The sequence below is a fragment of the Aulonocara sp. 'chitande type north' Nkhata Bay genome, linkage group LG5 (genome assembly GCF_057382095.1).
Source record: "Aulonocara sp. 'chitande type north' Nkhata Bay isolate Kocher_YH1m ecotype deep benthic linkage group LG5, A_spYH_male_GT1.1, whole genome shotgun sequence".
Taxonomy (NCBI): Eukaryota; Metazoa; Chordata; class Actinopteri; order Cichliformes; family Cichlidae; genus Aulonocara; species Aulonocara sp. 'chitande type north' Nkhata Bay.
Window position 1 is genome coordinate 25922529 of NC_141348.1, and position 27810 is coordinate 25950338.

Genomic DNA, 27810 nt, shown 5'->3' on the forward strand with positions numbered 1-27810 from the left:
TGCTGTGGCTGGACTTCTTTTACAAGACATAAATATTTATGCGCCTCATGCAAGTAAGAACAGTGAAACATAACAAATAAAACACAGTTTAAAAAGATATCTATGCTAGTCTTTTACTTACAAAACATTTGTGCTTCGTTGATCCATGATGGAGGGTTTTTTTTAGTATCCACAAGAGAATCGAGTTTTAAATGTTAACACTAAAGATTAGAGGTATGTATATGAAAAAGACTTGGTCTAAGTGCAGAGCGATATTAATTTATTTTGACCAGCTGCTAACAATTAGGGAGCGAGCAAGGCAGCGGTGGGATTACTTCACATTGTGTCTCCCTGTGGCAAAACTTTAGGGTTTACCAAAAATAGAAAACGTGGCAAATAGAGAGAGAGACAAACGGACTAAAAATGTATAAATGGAGAAGATAGGGGAGGAGACGTAGCAGAAAAGCTTTTCTGATTTTGCCATCTGCTCTTATGAGATCATTCTGGTACTCTGTCAATGCCAGATCCTGTGTGATTATCCATGTTCATGTCCACACAAAGCATCCGAGACATCCTGGATACATATTAAAGGAAAAGCCTGAACCTTTGACCTTGCAGTCAGGGGATATACTGGCTCTGTTATGCAAATTAATATAAGAACTGTTATAATCACCTTTATCCTTTGATGGAGCATTTCTGTCCTGATGGGACAGGTTTGACCAGTATGAAAATGATGTGGATGATATTCTATGGCTTTAAAAGTCTTCAAATCTAAATTGAGTTGATTTTCGACCAGTTTGTTGTACATCGCTCTCCACCTCCCTTTTTTAAACACCAAATGAAGGGAAAATATTCTGGAAGAATTGTGTTCATCCTTACCATAAAATCTCAACCTTGGAAAATGAACTCCAAGGTGCACTGAAGCAGCTTTGACAGCATATGTTGGCGTAAACTGTGTGTGTGTGTGTGTGTGTGTGTGTGTGTGTGTGTGTGTGTGTGTGTGTGTGTGTGTGTGTGTGTGTGTGTGTATTTTTTAATTCACGTAATGAAGTTTTAGTTTTATAGTGTAGAAAAGCACTATGTGACTTCAAATAGCCCCCAAAAGGTGCTCCTTTTATTTGATTGTATCTGTGCTAATAGGCTCTAGTAACTATAGAATAAATTAGTCTTGAATGTGTAACACTAATAACCACACATTAGTTTAACTAGTTTCTAAAGTCAGATTTGTCTTGTGATTATACTCTTCAAACAGGCATTTAAATTTTTAGAATTCTACTAGTTCTTTGTTGTGTATAAACACTGATATGTTACATGCATGATAAACTCTGTTTAAACAAAAGGTTATGATTTTGTACCTGACTGTTGGACACAGCTTGTTGGTGATATGGGGAGAACCTGGTCTTGACAGGGTCCTCTGATGTAGGACTGAGAGGCTTTGGATCCGACATCGAACGCTGCACACTTTTTATGGGTCTTGGTAGAGTCTGGTGGCGTTGGGGTGACTCGGCGGTGAAGGCCTTTTGCTGGGGCGTTACGTGGGCCTTGTTAAGCTTCTCCTGTGAGGCAAATGTTGTCTCTAGCATGCGATGAGGAGACAGCGGAGATACAGGGGAGTATAGCACTTGGGGAGATTTGGGGGGCTGGCGAGAATGAGACTCATTCTGTTGCTGCTGATAGCCGATTTCCAAGGGGTCTGGTTTCCTCCTCTCAAACTTAACAACTCCTTGGAGTCTAGGGGAGATTGGGTCAGATGTGTTTGCTCCTACTATATGCAGACTTGTTGAGTAGGGGCTGATAGTTGTGGGCACACTTAGCTGAGGGGCGACCACTCCCTGGGAATGAGACTCTGGTTCTGTCTGGCAGGCCAGACTCTCTCCTTTGTGCGTTCTTTCAGGAGCCGCAATGTAATGTAACAGGTCAACCTTTGAGGTTTCTGCCACTGTAATGTGGATTGCAGGCGAAACCCTGCCTAGTTGGTCAGGTTCTGTTTGGCATGATGAATCATTTGTGGTCTGAATAGCTATGCTTGCAGAAACCACTTTGGATGATCCTTCAGATTTAGCCTCACCGCTAGATTCAGAGTGCTTGGATGCACGTGATCGCCTGCGCCTTACGGGCTGCTGGTCCCATTCTGCCTGGTCCTCCTCATCAGTCTGTACACTGCAGTCTGCAATTCGCCGAGTTCTCCTGCGCCTGTTCATGAATCTTTCCTCTCCATCTTCGTCATCTGTTTGCACACAGCTGTCTGTAATCCTTTTCACAGAGTCCTCCTCTGAGCCATCCCTCAGCCGAGGCATGGAATTCTGCTTTTTCATAATCTTAGAGTCAACCTGTTTGTCACTGCTTTTTAAAGACATTTCAGAGGCTGAACTATGAATAGGTCGAGCTGCCACCACGGCTTGGACCAGCTGTCCATCTTGCCAAAACTGAACACTCTGTCCATCTTGCTGAATAACTCTACCACTTTGGTCACAAATAATAAACCCTTGAGGGGGACCTCCTCCAACAACAACACCTTGTATAGCACCTTGGGCAGATGTTGCTGCTGCTGCAGCTGCAGCAGATGCAGCAGCAGCTTCAGCCGCCACAGCTGCCGCTGCTGCCTCCACTGCTGCTGTCTTTTGCCTTTTCTGCTCCTCCAACTGCTGCTGGAGCTGCTGCTGTAATGACTGGATTTGCTCAAGCTGCATTCTCTGTTGAGCTAGTTGTTCCCTTTGCATAATGAGCTGCGTTTCGCGCTCAGCTTGCTGCTGCTGTAGGACTTGCTGTTTGATCGTCTGCAACTCTTGGATCTCACGCTGAACCAGGAGCTGTTCTTTTTCTCTGTGACGCTGAAGCTCCATACGATCTCTTTCAAGCTCCTCTTGCAGACGTAACTGTCGTAATTTCTCTAGTTCAACCCGTTCTCGTTCTAACTGCAGCATGTGCTCTTGTTGCTGACTCAGTCTCTCATCTTCCTTACCTTTCTGAGCATCTGTGGGTGGAGAAAGTTTGGAGCTTGGTGCTTGTGCAGAACCATGTGGTGGTGCTTGCGAGTGACTTTGCGGCAAAACTAACTGTTGAGGCTGACTGACAGGTTGTGCTTGAGTTTGGGTTTGAGTGAGGGATAAAGGCTCAGTTTGAGCAGGCAACTGCTGTGCCTGCACTGGCTGGACAGTTGGAGGCTGGCTTTGAGCTTGAGAGAGAGCTGTAATACTCTGCGATGAGAGCTTAGAGTGGTCTATTTGATGATCAGCTGTTGTGTACATCCCAGTGGCAACAACACTTTGTACTGCAGTTTGTGATGGTGCAATTGTTGTAACTGTTTGTGGAGCAACTGTTGTTAAAGGCTTTCCAAGGTACATTGGAGTTTCTTGGTGGGAGCTGCTTACCACGGGCATACCTCCTGATGGTGTGGCAGACGTTTGATATTGGTTTGGAGGAGGGTATGAATATGCTCCCTGCGTGGACAGAGGCATCCTGGGAGTCAACTGAGGCAACCTTGTAAGACTAGCCAATGGTACAGCAGTTACACCTGTAGGGTACGATCTGTAAATTCCTCTCGGCATGGGGCGCAGGACAGAGGCAGGCTGTGTAGTAATTGGCAAGGTAGAGGCAATGGGAGCATTTATGGTAGAATATATCATTCCATCACCTCCCCTCAAAGCAGCAGGGTACAAGGCGCGTATACTAGCTTGTCTAGCATTTATTAGATTTGTTAGGGTTTGGCCATTTGCTGTTGGTCTTCCATCTGGTCCATAGAGTAAATTTGCTCTTATTGATGCTAAGCTTTGCTGGAGATTTAACTTTGCTAAAGGTCCACCCCTTCCTGCCCCATATGGTAATTCTGCATTAGTTCCATACCGGTTCCCATACTGATCCACTGTGTTAAGAGCTGCACACATGCGACTGATCTCCCTGGCAGTGGTCGCACTATACTGAGCCAAATTGGAGTCCTGTGATACTGTTAGGTCACGTGAACTGTAGGCATAGTCTGAACTGATATTTGACATGGAGCCATATCGGCGAAGGGGTAACGAAGGGCCTCCGAGATCTCCTTGGTGACGCAAGTCTGTGTAGGAACCATACTGTGCTCCCATGCCAAGGTATCCACCTTCATAAACCTGATTTATACTGCTAAGATCTACTGCCATACCACCCTGGAGATTATTCTGGTAGTGGCTAGCATCAGTCATGGAAGGCAGATTAGTATCCGACATGGATGGCTGTATTCTTCCTGAGGGGACTATGGGTGTTTGGTATGCTTTATGTTCGTCTGTCATTCCTTGTGTAACTTGAGGCTGGTGTTGTTGTTGTTGGCTAATGCTGTAGTGAGGTGACTGGGGAGGATGGGCTGCTTGAGAGCTTTCAGTGGTCGTGTTTTTATCTGAGGATACTGTGGTAGACTTCTGAGTGAGTGACCCTGAACAGGAACCACCAAAGGGCAATTTGTAAACAACATCACAACAAGCCACCTGGTTTTCTGGTTTGATCTGTCCAGTAAGATCCAAGACCTGAGGAGGGGGAGGAGGTTCCTCTCGCTTTATCAGTTGAGTCACTGTGCCACTTTGTGATGGATTACTCTCATCAAGGTGCACCATCATCACATGGGGCTTACCTGTGGACAGGTTCATTACTGTTGGCTTATTTTTTAGTTCTAAGGCAACTCCACCATACAATTCGTGGGGAATATTAGAAGCAGGAGCCCCAGAAACTGATGGTGGAGCCAGTGGGGAGACTCTAGGTATGGCACTAGCAGTCACTCCAGGCTGGGCACTGCTTGTCTGGTTCACTACAAGGTCTTTTTTTATCAGCAGTGGCTGGACTTGATTAGCCAAATTATAACGAGCAAAAGAGGATTGCTGCTGGTGCTGCTGGAGCTGTTGTTCCAGAAGCTGTTGCTGCTGAAGCAGCTTCTGCTGCTGTAACTGCAGTTGTTGCTGTTGTATACCCAGATTCTCCAGACAGGCATCAATTTTGGGAATAGATGGGTCTGTGATTGGTGGCTTACTTTGGGTTAAACAGACAGCTGATCCAACACCTTGCCCAAGATCCACACGGTTTTGTAATGGATCTCCATACACGACAGGCTGCTTTGGTTGGGATATGAATGTTGAACCTGCGACTGTGACACTCACTGTGGTTGGCGTTGATACAGATACGTGTGGTTGCTCTTGTGCATTTAGGTTCATGATAAGAGGTTGCACTGCTGTGTGTCTACCAGCCGGCTGCTCTGCTCCTAAAGAGTATCGTCTCGTGTCAGAGGCAAGGGATGTTAGGTCCATTCCCTGGTCTGTCATTATAATTGGAGCTGGCCTCATTGGGGCCCTCAAATCCACAATATTAGTTCCAAGAAGTGTTTCACCCTGACCTACAACCTTTGAAGTGCCTTGAATATTTGAAATTTTACCTAGCGATATCTCCACAGATCCAGCACTTATACCAACATTAACTTTTTCAACATTCTGAGCCATCTGAGAAGAATGTTTCAGGGACTGTTGAGATGGGTGTTTTTGAGGTGATGTTGGCGAACTTGTCGAAGAGGGATGCGAGCTGTAAAGTGTTTTACAACTTGCTTGTGTTGGTGATGACAAAGGCGAAGTGGAAGAATTTACAGTAAGTGGCTTGGCAGGACTAGTTGTTTCTGAACCGAGAGTTATCACCATCACCGGTGAATCTTGGGAGGACTGCTGTCGTATGAGACGTGGCGAAACTGCTCTTTGAGGTGCCTGAGCCCCATGGGATGCTGCAGCTGATGTAGGACCACCAGGCACAGATGGCAGTTGCCTGCCGCCACTACTAGTGGATCGCACAGATGGGGCATGAGTTGGACTTTGTACTGGAGAAGCAGTGGGAGAGACTGGGGGGCTAGGCCCTTTGAAAAGGGAAAAGACTCTGGAGGTCAGGGAGGATGTTCCAGGGTCAGATGGTGCCTGTGTTGGCCTCTGGGAGCCTACCTTGGTGCCAGCAGGTACCGGGCCACCTGTTTGGCGATTTGTCACAGTATGACTCACAGCTTTTGTTGTGGCAACTCCAACAACACCTTCAATTTTGGCACTCTGTGTCATCATCCTGTTTTGTGTTTCTTTTGATAGATGCTGTGCTGCATGAATACCTGGAATTCTTGGATCACTGCCTGTTGTAGAGAAGGACATAGGTGCAGTAACCTGTGTTGGGCTTGAGCCAGGGGTGAGTGCAGTTCCAGCTTCAAGATGATGCTTATCATCAGACTGAGAGGTACTTTTCCGCTGATTAACAGCTTGCCCCTGCCTCTGCATGAGCTGTGCTTTCTTCATCATCTCCTCGTACACTTCCTCTGCACTTTTCAGTGTTTTATCAGATGGTAAAACTGCTGTCTTTTCTGTTGGAGAGTAGAGAGAAGTAAAGGTTGGAAGGTTATACTCATTTCCTGATTTGTAAAGCTTTCCACCAATTATCTCAAAGCCTTCTGCCTCAGAGTCCATAGAAGGTGAGTACTCCGAACATGACGATCTGTGAAGTTCCTCCATCTCAGCAGCCTGCCTCAGCTCCTCTGTTGGTGATGCATCCTCGATAGGAGAGAGATTACTTGGAGGAGTTTTGGACCTTTCTCTGCGTCTTTGGGCTCGTAGCTCTTCTTTATCCCTTTTTGTTTTTCGGGCAGTACTTCTGATCCTCTGTTGCTCTAAATCTCTCATTTGCTCCTGTTCTCTAAGTAGTTCTTCCTCCTCTCTAAGCTCATCCTCCTCAGATGAGTCCTCAATGGTTGGCAGCAGGGGCCCATGGGAACGATGGCGAGCCTTTCTCTGCTGCTTAGCCTCCTCTAGTCGTGCCCTACGGCTAGGGCTGCTGTCACTGTCATCCTCCATGGATGACACAGATGTGGGGGATGTTCCAGAGGTGTAGCTGGGGGTGGTGGCAGGCAGAGTTGATGAATACTCTCCTTTAGACCGCTCCTCTGGAGACCCAGTCAGACTTTCCATCTCTAGCTCTGGTTCTCTTAGGTCATGCTCAGTACTGAGCTCCATGTCTCGATTGTAGCTGTTGGTGTTATTTAGCTCAATGGTTTTAAAGCGGCGAAGGCCTCCAGCGATCACAACGTCTTCTTCTTCATTTGCCTTATAAGCCCCTTCTGAAACCTTGGCGTCATCCTCAAAACTATTAGAATGATGAGAGAGTCGTCGCCTCTCTTTGTTTAAGTCTCCACTTGTTTTATGTGACTTTTTTACTTTCTGATTTCCATAATCTTCTAAATCTTCTTCATCAGCACTCATCTCCATAATTTGCCTCCTCATGTATTCTTCATCTGTTAAATCTTTATGTGACTTCTTCTGTCTTACTGGCAATGGTGAGAGACCACTTTCACTGCTGTCCTCCACGTAATCATGCCGAAGCTTACAACTGAGGTCATCTTCTGATTCATCTCTTGCTGCATCGTCATCGGGACTGATGTCCTGTCCTACCGACAGTGAATGTGGCCTGTGCTTCTGATCTGAAGTACTCTTTGACTCCAACAGAGGTTTCATGGAGCTCTCCAGCTTGGTGATTTCTGAGGGGATGGAGGCACCTCTTTCACTGAGCTTGATTCCTTCTTCCCGAATCTGACCAGTAATTTCCCCATGAGAACTGGAGATGCCATCTGAAGAGTATCCAGTGTCACTTAAACTCTGAGAACTTGATTTGTTGGAATCCTAAGAAAAGAGAGGAAGAAGAGAAGAGGTCAGAAGCAAAAAAGACATACTTTTTTCCTGTAATTAATTAATGAAAAAGTATATTACAAGCTTCAGTGCACATCTTGTATCCAACTATTTCATCCAGCTCATCAGTGACATTTCTATGAGCATTTTTGAAATGCTTAGGAGTAAAATTAATTCACTACACCTAATAAAGATGAAATAGTCTCTAATAGTAATATATTAGAGAATAATTAACTTGGAAATAACATATCCGTAAAGAGACAGTTCACCCCAAAATAACAATTCTTACTTCGTGGCGCACAAAGCACCAAAAAAAGTTATCTTGATACATGTTTTTTTTTGGGTGGCAGGCAAAAAAGGTTAATTTGAAAATCCAGGAGCTATGTCTCTTTCTAGAATGTATGACTGCACAACTAAAAAAAGACCACCGACCTTGGTGGGAGTAGTTCATTCTAGGAACTACATTCTTTTTATTGAACTACACATGCAAATAAAAAGAAACTATACATGCTGCCACACTGTCACAACTACAAGCCTCACAGCACAGGTAAATGTGATGCAGGTGGTGGATGCAGTGGGGTAGAAAGAAAAAAACTTCTTGAAAGTGATTAGTGCTGGATTCACTATTTATTTAGAGTAACCAGGTCATGATGTTGAGAAACAGACTTTATTAGGGTTGAGTTTTGAGCACCACTTGGTAAGTGGCAGTTAGCTCCTTGATATTCACCAAACTATATGGTGAAAAAAAGTGGGCAGCTCGCACTAAGTTTAGATGGAAAGTCAGCACTATAGGCCAGAGGAAACATAAATTTGTCTTTTTTATGTGTGAACTGTTTCTTCAATCAAACAACCAGATATATTAACATTTTAGGTTAAAATCAACCCAAATATTTACACTTTATTTCTTTTTGGTTTTAGAAATTAGGCAAATTTGCAAAAGTTGCCATTTAGAAATATTTATGCATTTGTACTTGTACTTGGAAAAAAAGACCAACTTAACTGCAAAATGTTTCTGTCTTATAGAAAAGAAAAAAGAAAACAAAATAATTAGTGTCATTAGTAATGAATTATTTCATAGTTTATTATGGCTGTTGACTGTCTCGTCTTGATTTGGGTTGAGTTTGCCTTTCAGCATTATGTACACACAGATGGATAAATACACTGACACAGCATGACTATAACAGACAGTTGAACATACAAACAATTACGGACAAATGTCATTTGATTACATGCTTCATTGCCATCTTTGATGCATTCTCCATTGCATTCTTCCAACCGCTGAAGAATAACGAACATGCTTAGAATGCTTAAAATATCATCACGTGTCACATTAAACAAACACAAAAAAAGTTCAAGAAAACCTGCAAATAAAATAAAAGTGGACAAAACATGGCTGCAGAACGAAGGCATGATCTGAATGTAAGAAATGGCTCCTGAGACCAATGATGACGATCATAAGGATGAGGATGAAAATGACATAGATGGTAATGTTAAGGACATCATGATGATGAAAAAAGTCCATTAAAAGGAAATCATCTCACTACCAAGTGAAGGAATTTCTGTATCTCTATCTGTTCTTTGCCTCTCTCAAATGTAGTTTCTCACATTTATTTTCTCCACACGAGGTGACCTTAAAGTTGACGTCACCCTCCTCCGTGCCTTCTTAATGATGTCACTGGTCTTGATATCATAATAATTCCTAAATAAAACTGATGCTGACAACTACCTTTTCGTGACAGCACTACTCTATTTTATGCAAAAGATGTTATGATATAGCACCTTTAGGTAAAGATGTAATTATTTACACCTTAAACTTTGCTCAGGATTAAAGAGATAATGATGACAGAGTGGTGGAACAGATGAAGTTATGAAAATTATAATACGAACATAAAATCATAAAGAGCTTGATAAGCACAATAATTAAAAAATGTAAAAAAAAAAAAAAAAGAACAACTCTTAATGGAGCAAAATAAATAAAAAAAATGGTGACTCAAGTGGAACAGGTGAAGGCGAAGAAGTTGCAGGTAGCTCACTTCATGGTGTCTTGACTTCTGCGCATCTTCAGGTATCTTCGTGTCTTTTGGAGAAGTGACAGTCTCTGACAATGCCTTCTTTGGCGAGGCTTTGACGTCTTCTTTTAGAGACTTAGATGCAACTTTAGTCTTCTCCTGGCTTTGCAGATGTTTGCGGGCCTGGTTGTTACCTGTGGGTTTAGACTGAGTAGGTATGGTTTTTGAAGGGGTGGAAGAAGCCTTGGCATTGCTGGGTGCAGCTTTACCAGGGGTAGATGAAGTCTTGGGACCAGAAGGGCCCTTAGTCTGAGCAGAGGGCTGAGCAGATACCTTTGTCTGAGTCAGCCCTTTGGCCTGGCTCGGGCCCTTTGTCTGGTTAGCTGGCTGAGCAGGGACCTTACTTTGAGCGTGTGACTGAGTAGGACCCTTAACCTGACCAGGTCCCTTACTCTGAGCCGTGGGTTGTGTTGGACCCTTAACTTGGGAAGGTGGCTGGGTTGAACTCTTAAGTTGGGCAGAACCTTTGGTTTCAGAGGTAGGCCCAGCCTGTTTCACATTAGAGAGAGGGCCACTTACTTGGGGACCCGCTGGTTTCTGTTGTTGTTGAGGACCTGTGGTCCTGGGCCCTGATAGTTGATTGGGCCCTTTCTGTTGAGGTGGTTGTTGATTGGCTGGAACAGGTGACCGGGGGGATGCCATTGGCTGTGGAACAGGAGCTGGAATATCTCCCAAGCTTCCTGACAGGGCCCGCTGTGTCTGGCAGTTCAAGCATAACCATTCTTTCTTCTGAAAAACAAAAAGAAGAAAGCAGGATTTAGCCATGAAGTAAAGAAATCAGATAGGAGAACATGATTTCATAGTATGTACATCAGCAAAACAAATTATACACTAATGCTAGTAAAAGAAACAATTTGAATTTTCTGCCACCAGCAAACCTCAGGCATGATTAGGTGCTCATAGTAATATTTTCCAAAACACACTACTGGATTCTTATTCCCAGTGATTGATGGGTACAAGCATAAAGATCTGTCTGTTAGTTAGATATATTAAATCCAAGTCATGTTTCTTCATAAATGGTCACGGTGTGCTAAGGACATGCTATAGCAAGTCTGAACAACTGAATATTTGAAAGCCTGTCCAAACAAGGCCTTTCATCTCCTCAAGAAGACTTAATAATTTGACAGCATTTAGCACTCTCAAACCGAATACACAGAAGAAAGAGTGCAGCACAAATACAAATGAACACAACTGTTATTAGATTGGACGGGTGCAACAATCATCAGATCTTTTATGGAGCCCATAGCATCTGCAAGAGCAGCATTCACCCTTCACAGTCATCCTCGCTAAGCCCTATGTTTGGAGAGAGGAGTGTGACACTGTTAAAAATTTAGTACAAAAGCCATCACAGACAGGATATTAACATAAACAGATTCAATTTCAGGTCAACACAACACATCGATCAAACTGCTCAATGGAAAGAAATGGTTCGATTACAGGTAATGAAAGCTGAAAATAGAGGGGAAGGAACTATGTTTGTAACACAGCCTCCTGTTAATGACAATCATCTGTGCCTCGGGCCTGAAGAATGAGCATTCTTGTGTCACCGACTTGTACAACAAAACAAATAACCTCATAAACACCTCCATTGCTGATTACCATCTGCCCAAATAAATCATTTCTTTTATTGGTGTAATACTTCAAAAGCATAAATACAGAAGATGGAATTTAACAACATGCCCGGTAACAGCTAATAAATAAAATAATGGTGGTAGGTGTGCAGTGACTGTATCAGAGGACATCTTTACCGCGGTGCAAACAGTCAAGATGGCAGAGAAGGTTGCAAATAAAACATTTATTTTTAACGCACCCTTACGTTTTCATCACACTGCAATGATCAAATGGAAAAGGGAGTCATTGAAGTCACTGGGATGCTGTCTTTCAGTCAAATTCAATTAAGGAAAGTTACATTAAGAAGAGATCCTCCTGAGTTATACAAATAAATGAGAAAAGCCCACGTTCCACGTAAGACAAAGAGAGACTGACAGAGACTGACAAGCATTTAATCAGCAAGAAACATCTGATCAGCACAATAGGGATCTTAATCTAGAGACCCAAGAGGCCAGCATTTGATAGATATGTCTCTAGTGATAAGGTCTGTGAGTACAACAGTCTGTCTTCTTTATCATTTTATACAAAACCTTTAGAGACATTGACCCGGCCCTGTGTAAGGGAGAGACTGATTGTTCTTCTTAGTGGTCCTTGTCTGTCCTCTATTAGATTCAGTGGCCACAATGAATGGTGGCCGCATGGTCATGGACACCCTAATTGAAAAGTAGGATTAAAAACAAACTATAGAAAATGTAGGTATACCAGTTCAACTGCTCATTAATGTGAAGATTAATTCAGCCAATCGCAGGGCAGCAACATCAGAATATGGAAGAAAGGTGATTTCAGTTACTTTGAATGTACAACTACTGTGATTTTCTCTCACAACCATCTTTACACAGAATGAAAAGCGAACATATCTAATGAGAGACAGTTCTCTGGGTGAAAATGCCCGTCAGCGGTCAGAGGATAATAGCCACACTGCTTCAAGCTGGAAGGAAGGCAAGGGTAAGTCAAATAACCACTAATTATAATTAGAGATGGCACGATACCACTTTTTTATGTCCGATACCGATACCGATATCATAAATTTGGATATCTGCCGATACCGATATGAATCCGATATAGTGTTTTTTAATCAACAAAACTGTCTTTTTAAATATCTTGCTGCATTTTGTACAAGTTCATACTCAAGTTTAAAACAACAACTACACTAAAGCTATTCTGTTATACCTGTATGCAAAAAAAAAAATTTCATAGTTCAGCAATACTGATCAATCTAATAAACTTAAACCTACACCATCCTCCCTATTCTGGTATTTTAAAGAGTACTTAGCGTAAATATTAAGCAACCTAACTAATAGGGTTCCAACTCCCAGCAACAACAAAAATAAATAAATAAAAAATAGGGAACCACCCCTCACGCTCCACCTCATGATGCTTAATCGACGTAATCAACCTTAATTTGATGCAGTGTGAAAAAAAAATGCACAGAAATCAATTATTTTTCAAGAAATATTAAATAGATTCAACATCTTTCTTCAACAAAATTGCAGACTGCACAGATGGTACCTTCCCAAAGTAAAAAGTACTATAGCTTACTAGGGTATATATATATATATTAGACTTAATAGTTACTATATACAGTAATTGACTTCTATTCATTTTGCATCAAATTAAAACTTTGGGTGTCAGATAATTATTTATTAAAAGCTAGACATTTTAAATGAGAATAAGAAAGAAAAGTATGTCTTTGTGCCCCCTTTTCCCTGTTAATGCCCTATCGGCCCCCCTGGCTAAACTTTGCTAGATCCGCCCCTGCACAGTTACCAGCGTCAGCTACGTAGAAAAAGATCCTGGTGTAGAAAGTAATATTAAATAAATTCTAACAACAGCTTATCAAGCTTAAACGTGCTGCTGTTGTTTATCCACTGGTTTCCTCTTTCTGGTGCAAAGTGGGCCAAAAGCAAACTAGAGACAAGGACTCGCAACAGAAAAGCCGATCAGCTGATCATTAAGCAGTTTCATGATTGAAGTAGCAGCAAGAAGAGGCAGTGGCTCCATATATCGCTTGTTAAGCTTAACGCAAGATTCAGAGATGGACTTACACACTTGCTTTACTTCTCTCGGGGATAACTTTGTCGGAGATGAAATGCCGGGTTGCTAGCGAAGCTCCACAGCCGCTCTATCACGTGATGCATACTGCTTCGACGTGCTAACGTTCTGAGGTGAGTTACGGCTGTTGCAAGTTTTGTGAGGTGCTTTCGTGATATTTAATGGATCGGATTACATTTTTCATTTTTCTCCGATATCCGATCCAGTAATTTAGGTCAGTATCGGACTGATACCGATACGTAATATCGGATCGGTCCATCTCTAATTACAATCAAGGTATGAATATACACAAAACATCAAACTTTGAAACAGAGGGGCTACATAACCACAAGACCTCACTGCATGTCACTTCTGTCAGTTAAGAACAGGAAACTGAAGCTACAGTTTACACAGGCTCGCCAACATCGGAAAATAGAAGATTGAAAAAATGCTGAGTCTCGATTGAGCCGTCATTTAGCTTGAATCAACGGTTCAAGCTTGCGTTGGTATAACTGTATGGGGAAGATGTTCCAGGCACACCTTGGGCCCCTACTAACTGATCATCATTTAAACACCACATCCTACCTAAGTATTGTGTTGCTGTCCATATCTATCCCATCTAGTGTACCCATCTTCTGATGCCTGTTTCCATCAACGTGTCATGTCACAAAGCTCAAACCATCTAGTCAAAAGTGGGTTTTTACCCGTGTGGTGTCCTCGGGATTCCCATATACTTGTTTGCCATTCACCTAAGGACCAGTTTTGACCCGAGGACACCACAAGGGTTCAGCAATGACTTCACTGTACTCCAATGGCCTCCACAGCCCCTAAATCTCAATTCAGCAAAGCACCTTTGGGATGTGGTGGAGCCAGGGATTCATATCATGGATGTTATCATGCCAATATGGACCGAAATCTCAGAGAAATGTTTCAAACACCTTATTGAATTTGAGATGTGACGAATTAAAGCAGTTCTTAAGGCAAAAGCAGGTCCAATCTAGTACTAGCAATGTGTCCCTAATGAAGTTGCAGTAAGAGTATCATTCTGAGAACTCCTCATTTCTTAATTATGATCTAATATAATAAATTCCTAATATAATACATTTCTCATGCATGTATGATAGATAAATAAAGACATATACAGGGAGTGCAGAATTATTAGGCAAATGAGTATTTTGTCCACATCATCCTCTTCATGCATGTTGTCTTACTCCAAGCTGTATAGGCTCGAAAGCCTACTACCAATTAAGCATATTAGGTGATGTGCATCTCTGTAATGAGAAGGGGTGTGGTCTAATGACATCAACACCCTATATCAGGTGTGCATAATTATTAGGCAACGTCCTTTCCTTTGGCAAAATGGGTCAAAAGAAGGACTTGACAGGCTCAGAAAAGTCAAAAATAGTGAGATATCTTGCAGAGGGATGCAGCAGTCTCAAAATTGCAAAGCTTCTGAAGCGTGATCATCGAACAATCAAGCGTTTCATTCAAAATAGTCAACAGGGTCGCAAGAAGCGTGTGGAAAAACCAAGGCGCAAAATAACTGCCCATGAACTGAGAAAAGTCAAGCGTGCAGCTGCCAAGATGCCACTTGCCACCAGTTTGGCCATATTTCAGAGCTGCAACATCACTGGAGTGCCCAAAAGCACAAGGTGTGCAATACTCAGAGACATGGCCAAGGTAAGAAAGGCTGAAAGACGACCACCACTGAACAAGACACACAAGCTGAAACGTCAAGACTGGGCCAAGAAATATCTCAAGACTGATTTTTCTATGGTTTTATGGACTGATGAAATGAGAGTGAGTCTTGATGGGCCAGATGGATGGGCAGAGAGCTCCAGTCCGACTCAGACGCCAGCAAGGTGGAGGTGGAGTACTGGTTTGGGCTGGTATCATCAAAGAGGAGCTTGTGGGGCCTTTTCAGGTTGAGGATGGAGTCAAGCTCAACTCCCAGTCCTACTGCCAGTTCCTGGAAGACACCTTCTTCAAGCAGTGGTACAGGAAGAAGTCTGCATCCTTCAAGAAAAACGTGATTTTCATGCAGGACAATGCTCCATCACACACGTCCAAGTACTCCACAGCGTGGCTGGCAAGAAAGGGTATAAAAGAAGAAAAACTAATGACATGGCCTCCTTGTTCACCTGATCTGAACCCCATTGAGAACCTGTGGTCCATCATCAAATGTGAGGTTTACAAGGAGGGAAAACAGTACACCTCTCTGAACAGTGTGTGGGAGGCTGTGGTTGCTGCTGCACGCAATGTTGATGGTGAACAGATCAAAACACTGACAGAATCCATGGATGGCAGGCTTTTGAGTGTCCTTGCAAAGAAAGGTGGCTATTTTGGTCGCTGATTTGTTTTTGTTTTGTTTTTGAATGTCAGAAATGTATATTTGTGAATGTGGAGATGTTATATTGGTGTCACTGGTAAAAATAAATAATTGAAATGGGTATATATTTGTTTTTTGTTAAGTTGCCTAATAATTATGCACAGTAATAGTCACCTGCACACACAGATATCCCCCTAAAATAGCTAAAACTAAAAACTAACTAAAAACTACTTCCAAAAACATTCAGCTTTGATATTAATGAGTTTTTTGGGTTCATTGAGAACATGGTTGTTGTTCAATAATAAAATTATTCCTCAAAAATACAACTTGCCTAATAATTCTGCACTCCCTGTATCTGCTCAGTGTAACTGACTCTGAACACAAAATGATGTACAAATAATGGTTAGTGACATGTTGGCGTAGGTGTTAGTAGACAAAGCTACAGCTCACATTTAACACAACAGGATGAAAAGGATGAGGAGGTGGATGGGAAAAGAGGAAGGAGAAGGTGGTCCTGTAAGAATAATGATGCTGTTAGTGAAGATAATGTCTATTCAGGATATAGGTATATAATATTTGCTATATTTAATGCTGTTACTATATGCCGCTTATAATAATGTATAATTATTATTTATCTAAGCTGAATTATTATTTATGGGAGGCCACTAAAGCTAACATACTGAAACCTCTTCAGTATACCTACATGCACATCCCTGCAGACAGAGCAACAGTATAAAGGTGGTGAGACAGCAACGTCACTGTACATGTACATTTGTAAATGCAATAACAGACATATCAAATTATAGCAGGGTTTACCTTTTTTCCCCTTTCTGCATACTTAAAGAATGCATATGATTTTTCAAAGCATAATTACTGAAACCAAAACACCTGCAGCCAATGTATTTGCCAAGTGTCAGAAACTGAATCCACATTCTCCGCTTTACACTCAGCTAATATTTTTAAAACACTCAGATATAGCCTTCCAGCAGATTCTTTCCACACTGCCTACCTCAAAACAACACTGCATGCAGTGTGAATGAAGTTTCATGGCTTTATACACATAGATCCCCTTTTGTTTTTACTGTTCTTCAATTCAGTTTGATTTTATTTATTTGCATTGCACCAAATTAAAACAACAGTTGCCTGAAGGTGCTTGATATTGTAAGGTATAGACCCTACAATAATAATACAGAGAAAACTCAAACAATCAGACAACGATGAGCAAGCAGTTGGTGACAGCGGGAAGGAAAAACTCCCCTTTAAAAGCAAGAAACCTCAAGCAGAAACATGCTCATGGAGGGGCAGCCATCTGCCACGACTGGTTGGGGGTGAGGGGAGGGAGGCAGGATAAAAAACACACTGTGGAAAAGAGCCAGAGATTAATAATAACTAATGATTAAATGCAAAGTGGTGGACAAACACACAGAGGGAAAAGATGTGCATGAAGAAGAAGCACTATCACTATATTTGCTTCCTTAAAAAAAATCCCTTTTTGTATTTGTGGTGCGTTCTCTTTAGAATACACATTTGGATATCTGCGTGTCTATGTTTATTACATGTATAAAACATCCTTAGCTGCTGTGGCCTGCACACAGAAAAATGAAAACCTCCAAGTCTTATTTAATCTATTAAGTCAGAAAGTAGTTGACGATTCTTTAAATGTAATTAACTTAAAGGAGTTTTGCAAAAAAAAAGTTTTTTCATTGTCATCTTTTGCTAAACTTGTATGATGTTTTGTTGGTTTCACAATTAATTTTGCAAAAACAGCCACGTTTCAAAGATGACGCCCAATCAGTCAGGGGGAAAAAAGCTGTAATAAGTGGCAATGACCCAGCAAACATAGAACCTCAATAATAACTCAATTATGCAACATGAGTGACAAATTATGCAACTCCTTCCCTCAGAAATGATGCCATTTGAATCATGAATAGTGTGAAAATATGCAGTGCATCTTGGTTAATGCAGCACTAACAATAGTGTGGGCAACGACATCATTTTTCAACATTAAGCAGGATAAAGTAAGAGCCTGGAAAACATTTGGGTGCACCGTGAAAACACAAACCACAGGTTATGACTGTAAGGTACTACATTACTTAACTTCACCTACTCAGTTTGATAAAGTCCGAAACCCAACAAAGGGCCTCAACCAAATATAACGCAGCAAAAATAGACGTGACGGTTACATTAAAAATCTATCTATAATGCGCTATTTTTGCTGGTGCTATTCCTCCGTACAAGATAAAACCTTTGTTAATATGCCCGAATCCTAAAGGAATCTGCTGTCTCAACTGAGACCACAAAGCGTGGATGGAGTTACTGCAATGCCAAACAGACAGACTTGCTTTGTTTTCCTATCTCTCAAGTGCTCTACTGAGAAGCTATATATAAACAGGTGCAGTGCTCTCAGAACTAGCCATCTGTGCTGGTTCTTTCACAACAAGTGACTGTGTGTTTGTGGACAGCTAGTACATGCTGCGACCAAGAGACAACTACTGAAGCTATGCAACAACAGCTACAGTGAAGACGCTATATGAGTGTATACTTATATGATCACACAATTAAGCCAGCTAATAAAAATTCCAGCTTCTGAACTCTTGACTCACGTCTCTAACTTTCTCGAAACCCCATCTAATCATCCTTTTTAACATTATCACTTAAATGAGATGCTGAATAGTATTTCTTTTCTATGGAGACGTTTTTCTTCCTGCCATGTTGGAAGTGCCAAACTCTCCTCTTTGCTCCCGAATCAGCATAACACCACTGCGTGGGTGAAAGGGAAAGAGGAGCAAGGCCAAACCGGAGCAGGGAGTAGCAAATTATTCATGTAGAATGCTTTAGCTTGTACAGCAGCGAGTGTTGTGGGCTGTGCTTCCCACCTCTACCCACACTATGTGGAGAAAATCAGGACCGTATAAAAGAGCGAGCCTCTGTGCTTCAGAAACAGCCTTTTAATGCATCTTGAAAACAAAACAGCCAATTCACTGTGGTAGTCTCCAGCAGCTCGATAAATACAAATTAAACTGTAGCCAAAAACTACAAAAGACACAAGTAATGAAATGTCCTCTTTAAGCTGGAAGTAATTAATTCTGAAAACAGCTTTTTGTTACTTTTAACTGCAAAGAAACTGACATACCTCTGTGCTGTTCTGTTGTTTGCATTTTTCATTTGCTGGAACTCTCATTTTTTTAGGGGATTAAGTGTGTGGGGGTTTTCTCTAAGGACAGCAGGCTCAGTTTGTTAGCAGGATTATCCTGTTAGTGAGTTGATAACCTTGTTAAATGGCAGGTTAAGGTTAAGTTATCTGATCAGTGGACAGTGTACTTAACATTCACTCTCATCTGTGATTCAGATTTAGCCAACAGGACTACACACTGGTTGTTAATTTGTAATTACATACACATAATAAGCATTTAATGTTTGTTTGTATCTGCTAAAGCTTACATGTGCCAACAAGTGATTTTTAGCAATTTGTTGACAGAACACATGTTTTGAATACATTTTGGGATTGAACGTGTGTCTTTGTATTACTCTCTGCAGCTGTCAGAACCATTTGGTTTATTGTATTTCTTGACAAAATCTAGATGTGTAAAATATTCTCATTTGATTTTTTTCTGTGAACCAATAAAAGTCAGTGAGAAACCCTGGTGGTTATACGACAGAAGGAATGCGCACTGACAGAGATTTGTATAATTACAAATACTGTAAAGTATGTAATGAACACAACCGTTGTTAGATTGGACAGGTGCAAGTATGATTTAAATTTAGACACACTTTTTAAGACTGCTCTCACTTCTAGCAATACTAGTATGTATACACAGTTTGAGATTCTGTTTTATAGATCATGCATTTCTACATAACTTGAAAGAATATTTTCTTTGATTGAAGTTTGTCTGTTTGTATATCCTTTCCAAAAATTTCAAATTTTGGGACTGAAAAATCAATAATGTCAAAGTCAAACTCGCAAAAACTGCACTTCCTGGAATGGCCACTTGAGGACAGCACCAAAAACCCTAACCCTATATCCCACAGATATGTCAAAATACCCATATTTACAGGAGAAATAAACATATATAGCAGCCTGGTACACAAAATAAATAAATAAATAAATATGTTCTGTACCATTGTGTCTGACTTGATTTTTAAAAACATTAAATTAAAGCATTTCTCTGCCTTAAATTATTAAGGCTTAAAAATTGCATTTGACAAAGTTTAAGCCTCCACATTCCTTTATGGAAAGATCAGCCCTAATCTGTTAGAACCTGTGATCCAAAATCCTTTAGAGCGCGTTACGGGACCAAGTAAATTTCACATTTTTATTAACTCTCAAACTCAGAAATGTTGCTGTAGAACAGGGTCACCTTGTTACCTGAACAGAGATTTACAGATCTTGGTAAAAGACGGCAGCACTCTGCAGATGATTCACGGCACGAAAGTAAATAAAAACCTGTCAATGTAGACTGTTGTCTTAGTTTAATATGTAGGAATCAACTGTAGCAGAATATCTATTAATTCTTTCTTTAAATTTGTGCTATTGCATTTTACAATGATTTCCTATTCAGTATTCAAGTAAGACCATTTGTATTGTTCCATTTGACTGCTATGTTTGAGGATTTCAATTTGAATTACCATTACAAGACTAAATACTCAGAGAAATACAAACATTTGACTGATGCAAAGCAGACAGGGATAGATGAACCTTTGCTTGCAAAGCTGCAAAAGCAACAATGACTTTTTAACAAGCTTTACACATTGAGGGATGGAGCAGTGAGACCAGCTTTGTGATTTCACTAAAAATATACCCCAAGAATAAAGAAGCATTTGAGAATGTTCCCCTGCCCAGATGATCTATGACAAGACAACAGTATCATGGCAAAATAAGTAATAGAAACACCAGTCCACCGGTCCATGCAGAAGTTGCATTAGCAGCAGGGGGTGGTAATATGTTTAATTAAAGCCACAAAGTCGGTATCGAGCAAAAAATGTATGCAGTGCACTCTAGGGTCTTTAAGAAATTGTAAAGCTAGGCGGCTAATACGTATTTCCATGTAAATGTGTCAATAATGTCTGTTTAAACACTTTCCCATTATTATTTTCATGTTGGCTTAAAATAAAATATCTCATTCTGCTGTTACTGCATCTTACTGCAACTTCTGCATGCGTGTCCTTTTCACATTTTGTAGAGGCAAAGCGTGAAATGGGCACTGTGGACAAGCGTGTCAATTACACGTTTTGCAATGATATCGTGTGAAACGAGATGAATGAAAAACACCTCTGCAATTCTGGAGCTTCAGTTTAAAAGCAAAGCGGACAATTTGGCCTTTTTTCTCCTTAGCTCTGGACACATGCTGTAATGTCTGCAACACAGCCAAGGTACTCATCTTTGTACATGGGATAACAAAAGAGTTAGATTATGGAGGAGCTGGCAGTAAAGCACTCAATGACAAGGACTGCAACAGGGAATTCATGGAGTTCATGTTGGGGATGAAAATGGAAGAAAACAGGAATGTTGATTAAAAAGTGCTAAAATATTGTTTTTACTATTCCATTTTCACATTTCTATTTCCTATTTGTAACATCTACTCTTACCAGTAGAGATAAAAGTCATATAGAACAGAACTGAGTTCAGCTTCTTGGTGTGGCCTTCCACAACAGTTTCCAAATCTGGCCACTTTTGGCACGATTATGGATTTATTTTTTAAGAAGTTTACAATCAAGAGACAATTTTTTTTTATGTCTAAACAGAGTGTTTACAGCAATTTGTTCCTCTCAAAAACAGGAGGCCACATTAAACTTTTAAACAGTTAAATCCATAAATAACATAGAAAGCACACAAAGCTAAAATTAACTTCATAAAAATGATGGGTGATGTCACAGTGGATACATCAATCTTTTAATATTAAGTCTATAGTTTTCTGTGCTCTCGTGGCCACTTAATCATTCCTGAAAAAACAATAACTGTGTTGTCCCTGTCTTACTCCACAGTTGCAGGTCTCTTTAGCATATATTACTTAATATATCTAGAAAATCGAGGTGTAGGTAGGTGAGTAGTAACTGTGTGAATCGGACTCTGTCATGAGACAAAGGTGCACAGCTCACAGTCGGAAAAGCTGCCCTTTCACTGTCAAAATAATGAGCGATTGAACAGTGTAGGTTACCACAAGGAAAAGGTCAGACAGATTGATCCCATTCTCTTAGGTTGATCCCACTCTCACTGGAGGTTGCTGAGACATTAAAGCCCACTCGCACAATGTGTGTACAGCATTTTTGTGCATCTATGGCTGCAGATGCACAAGTCTGTATTGATATTTTGGAGCATAAAGTTACAAAATAAAAAAAAATCATGAAAAAAAAACTTGATATTACACTCATATTTTAGCTTATATTACCCTGACAGCAAACCAGTAACAGGGACCAAGACTTACAGAGTGCCTGTAAATGACAACTAAAAGTACTTTAATAGTGCTTTTTTTTTATTGGCGGCTCATTTACTTAAAAAATTGGTTTTCTGAATTACATACAATTTCTTTCAATTGGAAAGATCCAGTAAAACTCAAAAACAGCAACTCCAGGCAATAGAAGGATTCTTGAAGTAATAAAAAACAATTATGAAGCACAAAAATTGTCTTATTTTACACAAAACAAGGGGGGAAAGGCATCTCTGCAGAAAGTCGTTTGAAATGAATGCAATTATACGGATGTGGATACACTGAAGACCACTTGGGGGCAGCAGAAACACAACACTAATACTATAATGCAGAACTGGTGAAACTGGTTAGCAACCAGCTGAGCAGCAAACCGCACTCAACATTATCCAGATCATTGGCAGTTATTTTTCTGTTCACCTGGTGACTCAAGCAGAAACATTTGCTGTCCTTTTAGTCTTGTTTTGGTCTCCACCAACTCCTCAATGCCTTTTCTGAACAGAACAACAAAGCTCGGGGGCACAAAACAATAATGACAGGTAAAGCCATACCAAAAGTTTGGGAGTGATAAATCACTCTGGAGTGAAAAAGCTTTACCATTGTACATTCAAGTTTTCACCTGATGCACTGTTGACACAAAAATATGAATTTACAAGCATTTAAGTATAGTTTTGTCTCTCTATCTGACAACAGCTCATAAAATTGTATGAGCACTTAACTAGGACACCAAATGTGCAAAACAATGCTGGATATATGAAACAGCACACTGTACAGTCATAGTAAAAACTATTCTAATACCCAAGTAAAAATGTTCTAGTCCTTACCAGATCTTAATATTAGGTACCGGTGAATACACTTCAGATTAGTGGGGCTTTAGTTCACTGAGGTTTGCAGGTATTTGTTCATGCCCAGCTCTGATAAGTTCCCACCACAGCATCGCAATCAGGTTGAGGTCTGGACTTTGAAATTGCAACACCTTAATTTGTTTCTTTTTCAGATCTTCTGTTGTAAATTTGCTGCTGTGCTTGGAACCATTGGTTTGCTACATAAACCAATTCCAGACAAGCTCTAGTGGTCTGACAGATGGCCTCACATTTCACTTTAGAATACAGAGGAGTTCATGGTCTACTCAATGAAGTGCCCAGGTCTGTGTCTGCAGAATAAACCCCAATCATCACCCCTCCACCACTGTGCTTAACAGTTCATATGAAGTGCTTATGCTGATATGCTGTTTTTGGCTTTGTCAAACATGCTGAGCGTTATGGCTAAGCATCTCCACTTTGGTCCCATCTGTCCAAAGCATATAGTTCCAGAAGTCTTGTGATTTGTTTGTTTTGAAAACCTAAGCTGTGCTGCAAAGCCTTCCCAAAAAGCCATACTTTTTCATTGTTTTTCGAATGGCACTGTTGTTAGCATTCACATTTTAGCCAGCTAACTGAGGCCCGTTTTATTTTTGGTTTTTTGTAGTTTCCCTGAGCATTACACAGTTTAACCTTGAGAGCGAATTTGCTGGGACACTCCTGGGAAGATTGGCAGCTGTCTTGAATGTTTTCCACTTTCTGACTAATCTTGCTCACTGCAGAATGAATGACTTCAAATTGTTTAGAAATTTCCTTAAAACCTATCTGAGATTGATGGACAGAAACAATTGCTTCTCTAAGATCACTGCTGATGTCTTTTGACCTTGCCATTGTATTAACACACCTGAATGATCCAAACTAGCAAACTGCCAAAACTTCTGATTTCATAGAGGTAAACACACTTGCTGATGATCAGTTATCAAGTGCGTTTGATTAGCAGCTGATACTTACACTCGTAACTCCTATGGAAACACTAAGGGAGGACTTAGCTTTATCTTGAGTGTTATGTAATGAGTGTAATGTGGCACTTGTTGTTCTTTACTTTTAAACTGTTTGCTAATGTGGCTTTAAACTGGCACTTGTAAAACCGTAGAATTTTAAAAAGGGTCTGCTTTCTATTCATAACAGCTGCAGGTCGATAATATTTCATCCTTTTTTCCTGTTTTTACCCTCTTTTACAAAACCAAGTTGACAATTAGTTTCACTTTGCATATTTTGTTTAATCTGCAAATGAACTAATGAGTGCATTCTCTAGCTTTCTTCGCTTTTTTGACCATACCAGCTTTCAAAAAGATGTGAGGAGAGTTTAAAGAAAAGGGGGGGGGGATCCATGAATTTAAGACTGCTTCAAAATCGGCTGTTCATAATTCTTTTTGTTTAACTGTACAGAAATAGCTATGTGTGTGCATGTAAATAATGTCAAACCTACAGACCAAGCTGCTGGTGAGGTGAGATATGTGTGGAGAGATTTAACCATCTCTACCCATGGAGGGAGCCAGAGTGTGCACAATTTCAAGGAGAGAAATGGAGCCCCTGTGGGAGCATACACACCCACACAACAACATGAACGTGCAGAGCTGAAAAACGAAAAACGAACAGTACACTCACTAACTCGCATTTGAGCATCCTGCTAAATATTGCACTTAGAGTAGGCTGCATGTTTAACACCAGGGTTTTTAATTTTATCCTGGCTCTGAGTCCCTGCACAACTGGTGCTGACATCTGCACGCCCCTTTCCCACTTTACTTCTGACACACTTATACATGCACATCAATCTACTTTAATGTGCTGGACAAAAAGAAGAGAAACACATGCACAGGCAGCACTGTGTTCAATTTACACAACTTCTGTATACACCTCTTACTGTCAGCCAGCTCCCAGTGGGAGTCTGTGCCCCACATGGTCTCTCTGCCAGGAACTAGAACACAAGCTGTGAGCAAGAAATGTCAACTGTCATTAGATGCACTCACACACCTCACTGAGATATAATATTTTAGGTGCTCATTACGAGAAAGAAACGAAAAGCCCTATCCCAGACATATCCCTATCCTATCCCATTTCAGGTGGCCATTCCTTGACACAACTCCTGGGTTTTGAATATTTAAACAGCACGCCGTGGCTAATATACAAGCAGAGGATAAAGCCTGACATTTCTTATTGTTTAGCAGATCTGAATTACAGTGGCTGTTTCCAAGCCAAAACAAAAACCGCAAAGGGGGAGGCAATGGTAAAAGAAAGATACTAAGTTGTGCAAGGGAAGTGAGGAAGTGGAAGCACGACATCTAGTATTAAATATTCTCAGAAACACAGTCACGCATCGTGTGTAATCCTCCTCACCAAAGTTTTATTTAAAAACGTCAAAGTTTGCCTGTTACATATTAGTTATTTCCAAGTAATTCAACAACAGCTTTGACATCTTTCCCCATCAAAACTGCCTTGGTCACTAGCTGAATATAAATTATTTGTGACAAAGCAGAACAAAAGAAGTGGCCACATCAACCATCAAAGAAACTACAGAGTACTGAAATTCAAAGCGTCGCTATGTAGCAACAAAGGCAGCAACCATCATAATAATCCTTCGCGTTCTGTGTCTCGCAGAGATTAATGAGGCATGCGACGGAGGAGGTCATAATTAATTCGTAACAAGTGAAGGTCATGGGAGCAGAGGGTCAGTGTGAATTATTAACTAACACGTGCACAGGGGCGAGCTGCCAAGCAGGTGTGAACAGGGTGAGCCTACGTTGACTGGGGAAATACATTACACACAGTTTGGTGCCCAGACATGTCGACACACATATGATCAGTACCAGCAAAGGTATAATAAACCCTGAGACATACTACATATGCACTCAAATAACAGAGACTTACATTGAAAAAGTTTGTATTCAGTCTTTTGTGCTTTATATATAATTTATTCCAAGTAGCCCCATAGCAATAATTACATTATCTTCAAGCAAAATATTGATGAGAGTCAAAGATTAGCGGGGCAATCTTTAAAAGCACTATTAGATTATATTTCTAATGTGAAGAGTCTGAATGAACAACAGGTCAAGATACTAAGTGTGCAATGGAAAGCGTGACTGAGCACATGTCCCAGCAGTGTGCCAGGCAGTGGCACGACTGTGACATGTCAGTAAGAGTCAGCAGGTATATAGGTCAATCCCCTGGGACTCCTTCAATGGGGACACGTGGTGAAGCTTGTGGATTAGAGAGGAAATGAAGGATCATCTACTGAGCAAGCAGGACTCAAGTACAGTCACTGTCAGTCATATACCATCCGGCACAGAGGAATGGTTAAATGGTCATGACAAGGGGTTTTGCAGGTCTTCACATTATGTTGCTCTGAATGAATGCTGTTGTTTCAGTATTACAAGGCCAAACATCTGATGTCTAAGTAGTCACTGAGCTGATTTTAGATTTAGAATAAAGACAAAGGTTATACTGAAAGTGTGAATGCTGAATGCTGTTCAAGTTAGAAAAATACAAGAAGAGACTTACATTCAATGTAAGACAGATGATGTAGCAGGACTGTCCATACTTGAAGTACTGCAAGAGCCTTGCCAGCAGTTTTCTATTTGTAGACATGAAATGTAATTTACACTTACAAATAGATAGTTACACTTTATTTATTTTATACACTTTATAAGCTTTTTTACAAAATGACTGTCAGATCCGCTGTTATTGCAATGTCCCACTCAGCTAAACAAATCCCAGAAAGATTAAATTCACTACCTAGCAACCTCGCTTTGACATCAAAACCAGCTAAGATGATGCACAGTTCACCTGGTAGAGCAGGCGCCCATATGAAAACAGGCTACTGTCTGCTCCAGACAATTTCCTGCATGTCATCCCCAGCAGACTGATTGGGATATGATTTGAGTTGCAGACATGCTTTTATCCACAAAAGCACTGGATAAACAGATGAGTCAACTCAACTAATTTGTCCCCTGTGAACCATGAATGTGCAAGATTTCACGTTAGTGTCATGCAACAACCATTACTGTCAGTAAATGTTTTAATGTGGACGCTGGTAGGATAACTGACTAAAAATTAGCACTCATAAAATGGTTAGTCTGGCAGAGTCATACTTAATGTGATTAAAGTAAATACAGCCAATATATCTATTTTTTGCATAGATTGGGCATTTAAGCAGACCATAATGGCTTAATAACTTCACGACTGCATAACATGACCAGTGTACAAACAAGCACATTACCAAGGTGCTAAGAGTGCAGGATAAATATTTTCCAAAACAGTGGCACTCTATATGGGAAATAATTTTCTATGAGAGGGGGACTCATGGCCTCTCCAGCAGAGTGTGTTGCTGCAGGACAATAGTGCGTCATCTGCAATCAATAATGTGTGTCTCTGCTGTCCCTCTGGGAGCTGCGCAGCACTGGGTCAGGTCATGTTTCCTGCTTTTTATTTACATATTCTGTCTTTTTCTATTCATGTCAGCAGGAACAACAGGTGCTTTTTCTTGCCCAGCACACATGTAGACCTATTTGATTGGTGAGGCAATCTTGCCTCAGCAGGGAGCTCGAAATACAGAAGTGTCCAAAATGTATGTTTTCAGACACAAATGTCAGCAGGGGAATGTTACCACTACCCTTTTGCCAGGATTTTGTGTGTGGGAATAAGCTTTTCTTTATTATTACATTAACGTTTGAAAATTCTGTGTTGTGTTAGGTGATGTCTGCCTCGCAGCAGTCATTTGAACAGGGGATCTATGTACTCCTTATGGGCCACATTATTCCGCAGCATAAAGTCTTGTTCCATTCCACTGCTGATGACAGACAGATCTGCCTCTTACTCAAAACCTTAGTGTACTCAGTCTTAGTCATTATTGAGAGT

The 27810-nt window shown here is 40.8% G+C and overlaps 1 protein-coding gene across 4 annotated transcripts in view; it reads right to left on the reverse strand.

Annotated features, from left to right (window-relative positions):
- bsnb (bassoon (presynaptic cytomatrix protein) b) overlaps positions 1-27810 on the reverse strand; it is a 78141-nt gene that overhangs the window by 8924 nt on the left and 41407 nt on the right. For 3 of the 4 annotated variants that reach the window (XM_086292528.1, XM_086292527.1, XM_086292526.1), the window contains exons 4-5: positions 9668-10432; positions 1335-7628 (exon numbers count right to left, since the gene is read on the reverse strand). In XM_086292528.1, the coding sequence (XP_086148654.1) occupies positions 1335-7628; positions 9668-10432 (7059 nt within the window). The remainder of the gene's footprint in view (positions 1-1334; positions 7629-9667; positions 10433-27810) is intronic. The other variant, XM_086292529.1, reaches the window with a different exon arrangement.